This window comes from Triticum aestivum, chromosome 2B (genome assembly GCF_018294505.1).
Source record: "Triticum aestivum cultivar Chinese Spring chromosome 2B, IWGSC CS RefSeq v2.1, whole genome shotgun sequence".
Lineage (NCBI taxonomy): Eukaryota > Viridiplantae > Streptophyta > Magnoliopsida > Poales > Poaceae > Triticum > Triticum aestivum.
In genome coordinates, this window is record NC_057798.1 from 791161905 (window position 1) to 791174408 (window position 12504).

General features: G+C 46.6%; 1 protein-coding gene and 1 non-coding gene across 2 annotated transcripts; one reads left to right on the top strand and one right to left on the bottom strand.

Moving 5' to 3' along the window:
* The first annotated feature begins 4747 nt into the window (after positions 1-4747).
* Positions 4748-8649, top strand: LOC123039688 (uncharacterized). The gene is made up of 4 exons (XM_044462737.1): positions 4748-5002; positions 6480-7175; positions 7280-7426; positions 8114-8649. The coding sequence occupies exons 1-4, from the start codon at positions 4748-4750 to the stop codon at positions 8441-8443; spliced, it is 1428 nt and encodes a 475-aa protein (XP_044318672.1). The 3' UTR covers positions 8444-8649.
* A 776-nt stretch (positions 8650-9425) lies between these two features.
* Positions 9426-9620, bottom strand: LOC123047683 (U2 spliceosomal RNA). The gene has a single exon (XR_006423075.1). It is a non-coding gene; the product is annotated as a U2 spliceosomal RNA (small nuclear RNA).
* Positions 9621-12504: the final 2884 nt, after the last annotated feature.

Below are 12504 nucleotides of genomic sequence, written 5' to 3' on the forward strand. Positions count from 1 at the left end.
CTTCTGTACCCTACCTACCAAGTACCAAGCCAGTGGGTGGAGAATAGTGATTTACATCAGTTAGATGGCTTTAACATTCAGTTTCAGAAATATTTCATCGTTTACCGAAATTACCAAATTTCAGTGATATTGGTTTGCATTTCGGCCAAAGGACCGAAGTGTTCCCTTGAAAATAATTTTCCTTTTGAAAATTTTGAAATCTATGTACAACTAAAAATCACTGAAATATTTTGACCAAATGGTTAAATATTTCGGTATTTCATTGACATCCAAATCTCACTAAATGTGAAAACCACTATGACCTACATAGAACCCATTGTCCTCCCTTCACTAGCCGTCAAGGCGTCAACCTCCACAGATTGCATGACTAGCTACATCGTCTTTGATCCCCTAGCACCATCAGGACATAGCCTAAGGGTTTCCAAAGCCAGCACACGGATCTTCATAATCTGGGACTCGCCGAACATCCAGCACATCTTCACCTCGAACTATGCTAAGTTTGTTGTTCTGTGACAGCGCGAACAACCAGGGTGTGTTGAGCAGCCCTCGGTTCGTTGGGTCGACGACAAGTGCTGCCGCGACAAGGTGGAGAAGGGCATCCTGCCCTTCATTGCCCATATGATGAGAACCGACGCGAAAGAAATTGTGGTGATCTCGTGGTGCGATTCACTTGGACCGGAGAGAAGCAACAAGCAAATTAAACCTTGTTGAAGTAGCCACAAGCACAATTGGCACCAGCCACGAACGAGGGATCTAGGTAGTGTCCAGCAGATACCGTTGGTTATATACACAATGCACCGATCAACCACCGTACGTTGGATTGAATGTACATATAGCGTACGTGGAGTGGATTGTGATATAAAAAAAGGAAGACGTCCGAGTCGGCCTGCATCCCCCGAATCCCGATCTGAATCCAACCGACATAGAAGACACCGAGCCCTATTCCGCCGCCGGCGACTACCCTCGCTGTGTGCTTCTCGATCGCTACACTGGATGTCAGGGTCCCTCTACCCCCGACGCCCGTACGCTGGCGGGCTGCGTCAACTCCGCCGGCCGTCCCGTCCAGGCCTCCTTCTGTCTGGTGGCGCCCCCGGCGGTGTCGACACTGCACGTCCACGTCGACAAGGTCGAGGAGAAGTATCGGACCGCCGTCCTCGCGGCCCATGGAGACTCCGTCCTCATCCACATGACGCCGCAAAGCCATCCCTATCAACCGCCTGATCTTCTCGTCTACAACGCCGGCGACGGCGCCGCCCGGCCGTCCCTGTCACTTCTTCCTCCTTGCGGCGACACTATTTGCCACGCCAAGACAGGCATCCTGCGCTTGGGCGGCGGTGACGGCGACGGCGGGTCCGTGGTGGCATGCCTGGAGATCACGTGCAGGGACAACCTGGCAGGAAGCTTCGAGGTGATAAAAACCGGGCTCCGCATGCTTCGCTCCGGCAGGTGCGAGTGGGAGCTCACGGGCCACCTCCCTGTCCGCCGCAGCGACGGCCAGGAGATGAAGCTCTCCTCTTACTGGGCCGATACGGTCATCCCCGTCGGTGACCGGTTCCTGTACTGGATCGATAAGTCCCGCGGCATCATCTTCTCCGACTTCATGGCCGAGAGCCCGGAGCTACGGTATGTGCCTCTGCCCATTGACACTGTGCTCCCCGATCACGACCGATGTAACCGCCCCGGTTGCAAGCAATGCCGCGATGCCTCCCGGGGTGTGTGCGTCACTCACGGCGGCTCGGTGGTGAAGTTTGTCAGGGTCTCGCCTCGCTGCTGCTCCACGTGCCCACGCTACCCGGACGCATTTACCATCACCACCTGGACATTGAGGACAAATGACATGACGTGGGAGGAGGACGGCGTGGTCGATTGCAACGAGCTCTCCGTCCTCCCGCGCGTCCCACTTGACTTCCCCATCATCAGCCTCGACGACCCGGACGTAATCTGCTTCATGTCACGCGAGTCCTGGCACCACCCCTGCAGCCATGCCGACAAGACGACATGGTTCCTCACCGTCGACACAAGGAGGAAGACAGTGCAATGGGTCCGCGGCTACCCGGCGGATGATGAGCGGCCGCACCGTTGGAACCGAGCTCTTATTCCCAGCGAGGTCTCCAGCTACTTCAACTCTTGTCGTGGCAGCGTGGGCGACATCCACAGCTCAAAAAGTCATGAAGACTCGGGGGTGTCAATGTCGGAGGCTCGTGACGACAAGAGTGAGATCTCAGTGGCCGTTGAGGAAATACCAGACATGGCTCGTGATGAGATGCTAACAGCACACAAAGTTCTCGCTGAAGATGATCGCCGGATGAGATTTCTCGCGGCGCTCCCGGTGGATATGAGGAAGGAATACTGCATGCTAATGACCGAGGTCGCCACAAGTAGTGTGTCACAACTACTAGAGTGATGTGGTTATTGCCTGTGTATGATTCAAGATGGTATTTTCCAAATTGCATATCTTCTACGTCGGGTACACTCTGTCACAACAGTAATTGCTCTATCGATCTAAATCATCAATATTATGTTTGTTAATTTTTCGCAAAAAAATTAATAGCGACATAATAACTATCATTATCACCAAGTGAGCCATCCAAATACTTAGCTTTAGAAATAACATTTGAATCCAAAAAAGATAACACACATGCAATAAACTAAAGACAAAACTGCTGAATTTTCTAGGTCGCGAAGTTGATTGAGATGCACATGAGCAACCGATTTGTCACGGTTGTCCGGATGCATGTGAAATTGCCAGATACCTCCAAAAACGATGACCTCGGCCATCTTATCAGACACCTTTCGAAGTTCCAATTAGAGGCCAATTGTGTGTTGGTTGTCGCTGGAGACAACGGGACCGGATGGGTCTCCTTTCCTCTTGCCGCCAATGAGACTAGGAAAGAGGAGGGGAACGGATGCAGCGGCTTGGCAGAGGAACTTGGCGGCGGCGGCGGCGGCTAGGGTTTCGGCTTGTCAGCTGCGTTTCTCTTGCGTGCCAAGTTGCTTGGAGTTGGATGGCGTTCTAGTGAAGCATTTTTGGTAGTTCTCAAAATAAGACGAATGGAACCGCATAGTGATCGAGGTCATAAAACTATATATGCTACATGTCCTGTGTTTATTTAATCGAGGGATAATTCTACTTCCAACTTTCATTAGGATGTACCTTTGTATACTGGTTTGGAACTTATTCAAATATACTCCCACTGAACTGTCATCATTCTAACAAAACCCACTCAACCAAACAAAGATATTACGTATCCGTATGCAACAAGTCAACCGACAGACACCAAAAGCAACACTACACAGCAGCCGCAGGAGAAAAAGATGTTAATCTATCACGGTTAAATTCCATTACCAATAGCACACCAGAGACACACGAACTGGTTTTATATAGCCAAACTCTTCTAGCCTCAGGTTGATCGACGCGCTAGCCTACGAACCTAACTCTCAGATTATATAAAAGAAAGGAAAGCAAATGAAAACCTACCCTCAGGTTGATAATTATGTGCTTTAATCAGCATACAATCTAAACAAAACAAGCGGAGTAAATATGGAATCTATCCGGATTGATGCGCCATCTTCAGGCAATGCCTTTCGATCTGCAGGGTTTAGGGTTTAAATTTTCCGACCCATCCAGATAAGTTAACGAAGGGGCTTCCTGTTCTATACCCGAGCAAGTTGGAATCATACATCTCTCCTCCATGGAAATTAGAACCCCAAAGTGGGATTCTCGGGTGCGTGCAAAATTGAAATCAGTAGAGCAACCTAAAAAAGTAGTAAATCGCCTAATTAAATAATTACACGCATATGCATGTTTCCGTGATTGAATGTAAATTTTCCTCTCTTTTTGGGATCCCAACTTAGATCACAGGCATCTTCAGTCTGAACCTAATCCATCTTTCTTAGTGCATCAGGGTCTCTTCATAGTAAATATTTACCAGCTAGATGGTGATGAGTAGAGCAATAGGACCATGGTAGTGAATATGCGGAGATATATACAACCATCGACCACAATGCACAATCAATCTAGTAGGGCGTCAATGAGAAAGAAAAGCGTCACAAAAAGCAAAAACTAGTTGTGACAAGAAGGAGGTGTTGTGTTGCATTCTTGCAGATGGATTTTGCACCAGATCTAGCATATTATATAAATACACTCTCTGTCCCAAAAAATTTGTCTTACATTTGTCTAGATACATATGTACCTAATACTAAAACGTAACTTCATACATCTGTATTTGGACAAATCTAATACAAGTATTTTGAGACGGAGGGAGTATAAGCAAGTTTAATTACTTCTTAATCCAAGGTCATACTTCCATGCATTCTATCCTTATTGCCTTGCTTCAAATGGGACATCCTAATAGCATCTCCACTAGCCTCCCCAGGAAGGCCCCCAAGAGTACTTTTTCGTCGCCGGCGGTCAAAAATTTACCCACTCGCGCCCCCACGACCTCAAATATCGCCGGATTTGGGCAAAAATGCGGCCGGCGCTACCACCCCAAACCCAGGATCCTGGGGGGGGGGGGGGGCAGCTGGGGAGGCCGACGCTACCTTTTTGCCTCGTCTGGCCCACCTGCAGCTACATCTCTCTCTTCCCCCGTCGCTTTCTCCGTCCCCACCTTCCCTCCCGTCCAGCACTGCTACCTTCGCTGGCGTCCGCCGCCTCCTGCACCATGGCCTCGTCTCCGGCCGTCGCGCCGCTCCTCTGCACCGCGCCAAATGCGCCCCAGCACCGCACGCTTGCGTGCGCGCGTCCATGGCGGAGGCGCCTGATAGGGAGGAGCTGGACGAGGCGCGGAGGCGCGGAGAAGGAGCGCGCGCACGCCGGCTGGCAAGGGAGCGGACGCGGCGACTTGAAGGGGCCGTCCCGACAGCTCGAATGCCACGGCGATGGAGGCCGAGCGACTCGAAGCCAGGTCAGCTCACAGGTGGAGCAGAGCATAGGCGAGGAAAACGACCGAGGCGGCTCACGGGTAAGCGGGCGGCGGAGCCACCGGCGCGGGCGTCGCAGGTGCTTGGACGCCGGAGAGAATCCGGGCGCGGCTGAAACGAGGAGGCGCAGGCGAGCGCAAGGCGCACCCTTGGGTCGACGAGGCCCGGCTTCGGAGATGCGCGGCCGTGGAGTGGTGAGGGACTTGCCGGTCGCCGCTCGTCTCCAAGCTCGCGCCGACAGGGAGGGAAGGGGAGCACGCTAGACGGCGGCAAGCGGCGCCATGGCAAGGGCGGCAAGTAGCAGGAGGGCCGTGAGATATGGTGAGGGTGTGCGGACGAGTGGATAAGTGCCTGGGGGGCCCAACGAGTGGACATTTTCTCGTTTCCAGGACAAAATTTTTGCCGGCAGCCCCCCAGGCGGCGAAAAAAATGCCTCCTGAGGGGCTCAACGGCTGGAGATGCTCTAATGGTTCTATCTCTAACATTCTTAATTTCTTGTGGTGTCTTTGGAAGGCTAGAAATGATTTTCTTTTTGATAGGAAAAAGGCTCTTCCTCATCATGTGCACATTGCTACTATGACCTTGTCCTCTGATTCTTATAATGACTTGCCTCATTTCTCTAAGATGCATGTGATGCCACAAGTTCTTTCTCCTCCCGATCATCTTCCTACGCAGGGTCAAACTCTTAAGTCGGATTTGCTCATTACGGGGCCCAAAATATTTTCTGACGCTGCTTTCAGAAGTTCAAAAGTTCCTGGTCTATTACTGGGAGCAGTTGCTACTGGAATAGGGGTCTATCTTGTTTTGCCTCAAGATCATTTTGAAATCAATATGCAAATTCAAGCATCAGCTCTTCCCACTACTTCTCCTCTGCATGCAGAAGCTCTGGCTCTTTCTTTTGCAGCTCAAGTGGCTAATAAGCTCAATATTGTTCAGCCAACCTTTCTCATGGATTGCCTTTCTTTATCTTTGGTGGCTGCTACCGGTAAGATTGTGGAATCTACCACCCCTTGGAGCATCAGGAAGCCTTTGGCTAATTTCTTCAAGCATGCTAACAGCTTGCAACCTCGAGTGTTTCACATTTCTAGGAAAATTAATGGCATAGCACACAATGTAGCTCATCAGGTTCTTCATTCGAGGGTTGAACCTCAAGTTTGTTGTTACGCATCAGCTCATAGACATAGTTCCTGTCCTGTGGTGTCTCTTCTCTCAAATTTTCGGGTTCAGGAGTTTGTAATTCACGCTGTACATTGTTTTTGAGCTGAAATGAATTTGGCGCTTCGAGCGCCTTTTGTTGTTCAAAAATAATAATTTACTTCACGCGTGTTAGCAAAATCCGGTTGCTTGTTTTTTTATAGCTTACCAAGCTTGTCGTCGGGTAAATCAGTACAGATCCATCTTCTTTCACGCCGTCATAATTTGTATCTAGAAAATTATATTAGTTTTGTTTGGCGTGAAAAATACTTTTTTTTAATATTTTGTATATCCATGTACTACAAAGATGCAATATCGCATAGTATGGTGGTGATAACTTGTCTCAAAATAAAAAATAAAAGACGGCCACAGGAGGGAGGTGGGGGGAGCAAAGCGCAAGAGCAAGCGCAAGAGCAGGCGTGTGCGGGAGTAGTGCCCTCAAGGTGCTCGTCCTCAGCTTCTACATGTCTTTCCCTCACCTGAGCTCCATAGGCCGCCTAGTCGAGGGCATCGTGAGCTTGGGCAACACCGAATGGCTTGAGTTTTGCATATCCCTGCCACCCACCGAGCCGCTGGGCAGAGCCATCGAGATTGGGCAGGAGTTCATGGCCTTCTCCCGTGCCTACCCAGTCGCCTTCTCATGGCTCACGACGCTTACGCTCGAATATCATGATTTTGGACATTCGGGCATCACTGACCTCATTCGCACTTGCGGTAGGCTCAGGCACCTCAAGCTGAGAGTCTGCAGACTGCTTGACCTGCACTCCACGCTCAAGATTGATGTGTCGTGCTCTCAGCTCCAGGAGCTCGAGTTCATCGGATTTGGATGCACGCGGATCAAGCTCGTCTCTGTCCCGAAGCTTAGGCAAGTGGAGTGCTATCGTTGGCTCTTCAAGAACACTCCAGTGCGCTTCGGCTACGTTCCTGAGCTTCGCGGTTTAGTACTCTCTTCTAAAGCTAAGGCATGGCAAGAGCCATTCGCACTGAGCGAGTGCCTGTCAACGAGTACCGTTGCCAGGAACCTGTCAAAACTGACTCTGTGTTTTGGGTACCAAATGGTAAACTTAATTTTTGCGCACCACTTAAATATAAATCTTCTCCATCTTCATACCATGTGTTCTTCTCTACCAGTTTCAGTTGTGCATGTATGTTCTTGCTGCAGATTTGGATTCAGCCAGAATCTCCGAAGCAGCTTGTTGTTATGTTCAGAAACCTGACCTCTGTGCGTCTTTTCCGTATCATCAGTGAGTGTGATCTGAGCTGGACACTGTTTATCCTTGAAGCTGCACCGGCCCTACAAGATATGACAGTGAGTGTTACTTAAACTTCTTTCTAATTTATCAGTGAGTGTTACTTAAACTTCTTTCTAATTTAGTCAACATCTTAGCATGTATATTACTCATTCTACATTTTGACGATGATATGTTTTTGGATATTCAGAAACGTACCAAAAAGTTGATCTTATTTTCAACCACTCACCAACTTATCATAAATACTAGAAGTGGTGCATACAAGCCGCATTGTAGTTTTGCAGACAATGTCAATGCAAGGCAAAAAAATCCTACTGGATCGTATGATCGTATCTCATGCTAGAGTTCTCCAAAAATTCGTGTTTTTTTTTCAAAAAGGAGGAAATCCCAGACAATGTCAATGCAAGGCAAAAAAATCCTACTGGATCGTATGATCGTATCTCATGCTAGAGTTCTCTGAAAATTCGTGTTTTTTTCAAAAAGGAGGAAATCCCTGGCCTCTGCATGGAGTGATGCGCATTGCCCTCTTGATGAAAATTCTTTATTACAAAGTATCTTGGTTAAATGAAATATGAGGAATATGGTTGTAATTACAATTAAACTTGCGTAGGATTTAATTCATGCAAATTCCTCGAAAACTCTATCGGGGCCTAAACTTACATTCAATTGTTGTCACCTTGTCCTTCATGGGTCAGTGGCAAATTTAATTAACATGTGTTATTCACTTTCTATATCATTGCTTGAAGTTATCTCGACATTCATGTGTGAAGACGCCCGAGAAGAGTGCCGAGAAGACCAACGTGGTGTGGGAACCATCCAAGGATTTAAAGCACCTGAACTTGAAGGTGCTGCAGATCTACGGGTGCGAGGATGAAGACAAGGTGAGAAACTATATAAGGCTTGTCATGGAACGAGCTGTGGGGCTTTTTATAATCCAGTTGTATGGTGAAAGCCCATGCATGTACTGCGATGCCACCAACCTTGAAAGATCAGACGCGGAAAAAACTAGCAGGCGTTGGATTAAGGAGCAACTCACATATGGATCATCCTCATCTGTGGAGATAATTATTTGTTGACGGATATGGTCAGGGAATGCTAGTGGTCTCGTAATGCTCACAGGCTTGGAAGAGGCGCAGCCAGTTGTAATTCTAATTTCTAGTTATTGGTAACCTGAGAATACTTGCTTCGTGTGGACCTCGCAATTCTAATTTCTGGTTATTGCTAGCCTGGGAATAGTTGATCGCACTGTGGCTAAATTAAAATGTGTGTACTTGAATCTGGACGCATGTTTTTCTCTTTCAGTTTACCGAGTAATTGCGCACCTACCTTATGCTGATTTTTTACCTGCCCTTTTTGGGACCTTTGCTTCCTGATGAAGTTGTCAGTCAATACAAAACATCAGACTGAAGCAATGGAGGCGAGATTGACTGTAGACAAAATATTTGTGGACCTTTTTGCTTTGTGTTGAGAAATTCCCTACTCATGGAGGTATGCTGTTTTGTGGCTTGAGGGTGCCATTCAAATTCTTGAGGCATTCTCTGTTTGGAATGTGACTGACTGAAAAAAAAAGGGTGCAAACTAATTGAGTTGTGCTCTTTTCACTTTGCTCCGGAAAAAATGGCCGGCAGCAGAACGGGATAGCATGCCTTTGACATCACAGCTATCTACAGTTTAATTTGGTCCAACATGAAGAGGATTGAGGAAGAGAGACGGAGGTAGGAGAGAAGAGCCCTGTTCGTCGCCTCCTCTGCGTGCTTGCTTGTAGTCTGAAAGGGACGACGAAGGGTTGATCAATCAAAAGTAATAATGGAAATAGAACGGTAGATGTCCATTGTCTGAAGCATCATTGTTTCTCAGTAACAGCAAACACAGAGTACATACAAGATGAAGACCTATTCTCAGAAACGGAGAGCAGGAGCAAGATGTAGACCTATTCTCCTAAGTGACTGCAAAATTGACATGCTTTTAAAGCCAAATGATTCCAAAACCAAGGTCTAAATCTTATCAATTTCTAAGAAGGGAGCTTCAGAATAAGCAAACACTTTGAAATTGGTTTGGTTGGGGTGTGCCAGCCTTGGCAGTAGTGAACGCCTAGGCGACACGCAAGGGGCCCAATAGCAAGCTACTGTGATGCCCCCTTTCCCTTAAAAAATAAATTTAATATCGTTGTGGGCATGTAGCCCACATATCAGATATTAAACTGATAAGAACAAATACTACACTTGATCTTAGCCAAAAGGCCGAGAAAGGTATGCTTCTCTTTGATGCCATGGGTCGCCTGATATAGCGTGCCTTCGCCTTCCCTCTGTTGTGGCTGCCCGAGGTGGGACTAAACAAAACGGCACAAACAAAAACAGAGCACTCTGTCCGTGGGCTGGTTATTTTGAGAGGTCTCTAGTGGAAGAAAGCCCAATATTGATGGGCTCGTGGTTCCGTAATATGAAGGCCTGGCGGTGCAACAACAATGACGATGGTATTGCTCTCTGAAGACGATGAAGGTGGGGAGAAGAAGAGGATGGTGATCTGAACCGTAAGCAGGATCAATTCCAAGTAAGAACGTACAGCTCATTCATCAGATTGCTGTTTCAGGTTTCAGGTTTTCCGCTTCAGATTCCCAAGCGGGGTTCAAAGATTGATTTACCTCTTTCTTCTGATTAAGATGATCAGAGGAAAACTATCCACATATCGTTTAGACCATAAGAACATGATCTACATATCGTCTTACAAAAGAAATAAAGTGAATCGAATGATTGTTCAGTAGGTGAGCAAGGCACTTCAGCATCCTTGTTTCTAGTTTTATAGCACCCAAGTTTCGAGAAACTACTTGAGGAAGGCTAGATGAGGTGACCAAATATAAATACAGAAATCTCCAAATTAAGCACCGAAAAATGAAAGAGCGGCAAAAGAGAGGACGGGCTCGCGTGCTCCCGCGACGCGTTCCAATGAGACAGGGACACGTTCATCCGAGTATTAAATGCAATCGTATGAAGCAAGGAGCGATACGTCCAAGCGAACAGTTCCATACGGCCACGGCGCCGTGATAATTAAAGGAAACGTGACGGGGCACTCTGTCTGTTCCGTTGGTACATGTATTTCTATTAAAAATACCAATAAGTTTGTTTAGATGTCAGCATGTAATGCACTCGTATGCTGTTTTTATCTATGCGGTTTGAAAAAAATTGTAAGACTATCAACTGACCATGCCATGCGCCCAACAAGTTGTTGAAAAAAAGCATTACCTCCTGCATTACGATGGAGTACACCTTCATTGCAGATGTGAGTTGTCCCGCCGCGATCTCATTATGAAAACAAACAACAAAAGGGTCCGTCCCTATCCTGGCATACACCAGAACAATGGTTCCAAAATTTGAGATCACCCACATCCGTAAATAGTCCAAGAACGACACTGAGCGTGGCTGCAAAACAAACATCCCTTCTGTTTGGGAGCATACTTCTAAACATAAAAAATTAAACACTGAAAATGTAAGACTTAAAAAGATTGAAAAAAGAAAAGAAAAAAACCTGTAAATAACATCTGATGATTTATCGAAATGAACAAAAAATTGTCCAAAAAGACTGATATGCAAAAAGGCAAATTATCTAAATTGATGGACAAATACACACGTAAAAAAAAGACGAAGCATACTGTCAGCTGTTTACAATTGTCGTTCAATGGATCTCCCCCTTAAACGCTACTCCCTCCGTCCGGGTTTATTAGGCCTCTTAGCATCACAAGCATGTCCTTTTTTATAAGGTCTCGCTTTGGAAAGATGCATGCATGCAACCATTTCATTGGTTGCATTGAAAGTCATTGTTGTTGATGCCATGGCTAGGCAATTAATACACTTCATGCGTGCTTTTTCATTGGCTGCATGCATGTGAGAGAGTGCATTGGGAGTGGAATGGAAGAATTAATGTGAGCAAATTACTATGTGTCTTGGTCTAAGAGATGTTGTATTTAGGCCTAATAAACACGGACGGGGGGAGTATGTGTGGAAGCTGCTGCATACCAACGGTTAAAAAAATATAGTTGGTCAAAAAAAAAGTGCCTCTGTGAACAAATCACAAAAAATTCTGCATGTGTTTTTTCATATTTTTTACATCATATACTAATGGAGGACCTAAATTACGCAGTTCAAATACCGTAAAACCTCTAGTACAAAATCAAGAAATTCTGTTTTCCCAAAAATATATTTCCAAAAAAAAAACACTTGCTCTTCACAACTACATCTAAGTTACCACAAGAAGGCATCACAAAATAAAATAAGCAAGATGTTTCACATATACTCCCTCCGTCCGAAAATACTTGTCATCAAAATAGACAAAAAGGATGTATCTACAACTAAAATACATCTAGATACATCCCCTTTTATTCATTTTGATGACAAGTATTTTCGGACGGAGGGAGTAGATTTTTAAAATAAATAAACCTACCATACACGCAACTACATCCGCGTGGCAAAAACCAAAACCACAAAAATGCTTTCTCCACCTCACAACTAGAGTGGAAGAAAACACCTCTCTTGACATATGACCATGCGACCATCATCATCCTCCCTATGAATATCATCATCACAATGTATACTCGACACGGCAGAGATATATATATATATGACCCACCGGGGTAGATGGTACACATTTTGGAACAAGTATTAGCAAAACCTGTTTTAAGAGGATTTTTAGGAAAACTAGTTCTAAATTGTTGCTATGTTAAAGCTGATTTATAGGATACCTTGTTTGGACTTGAAAAGTTCAGATAGTACTGATGTAAATCGATTTTCGTCTCTGGGTTCCTTTCGTCCGTGATCTGTCTTTCTCGACGAGCACACATGCATGCACGTGAACTCCATGGTACTAAAATGCGGCAAGCACGGTGATGCTCTTGAGTACGCGTTATCTTTTTGATGGTGTGGCTGCAATAGCATTAGCAACACATACAGCGAGGGCTCGCCAAAAACGGATGTGGCGACGGCGACCATGGGCAAGGCCCGGCAGCGGTGGCCATGGAGAGTGTTGACAGTAGAGGAGGCGGAAGCGGCGATGGCGACCATGGCCGAGAGCCTGCAGTGGCGGAGGGTGGAAGCGGCAACAGCGACTATGGTCGAGGGCCGGCAGCGACGGAGAGCCGAAGCCACGA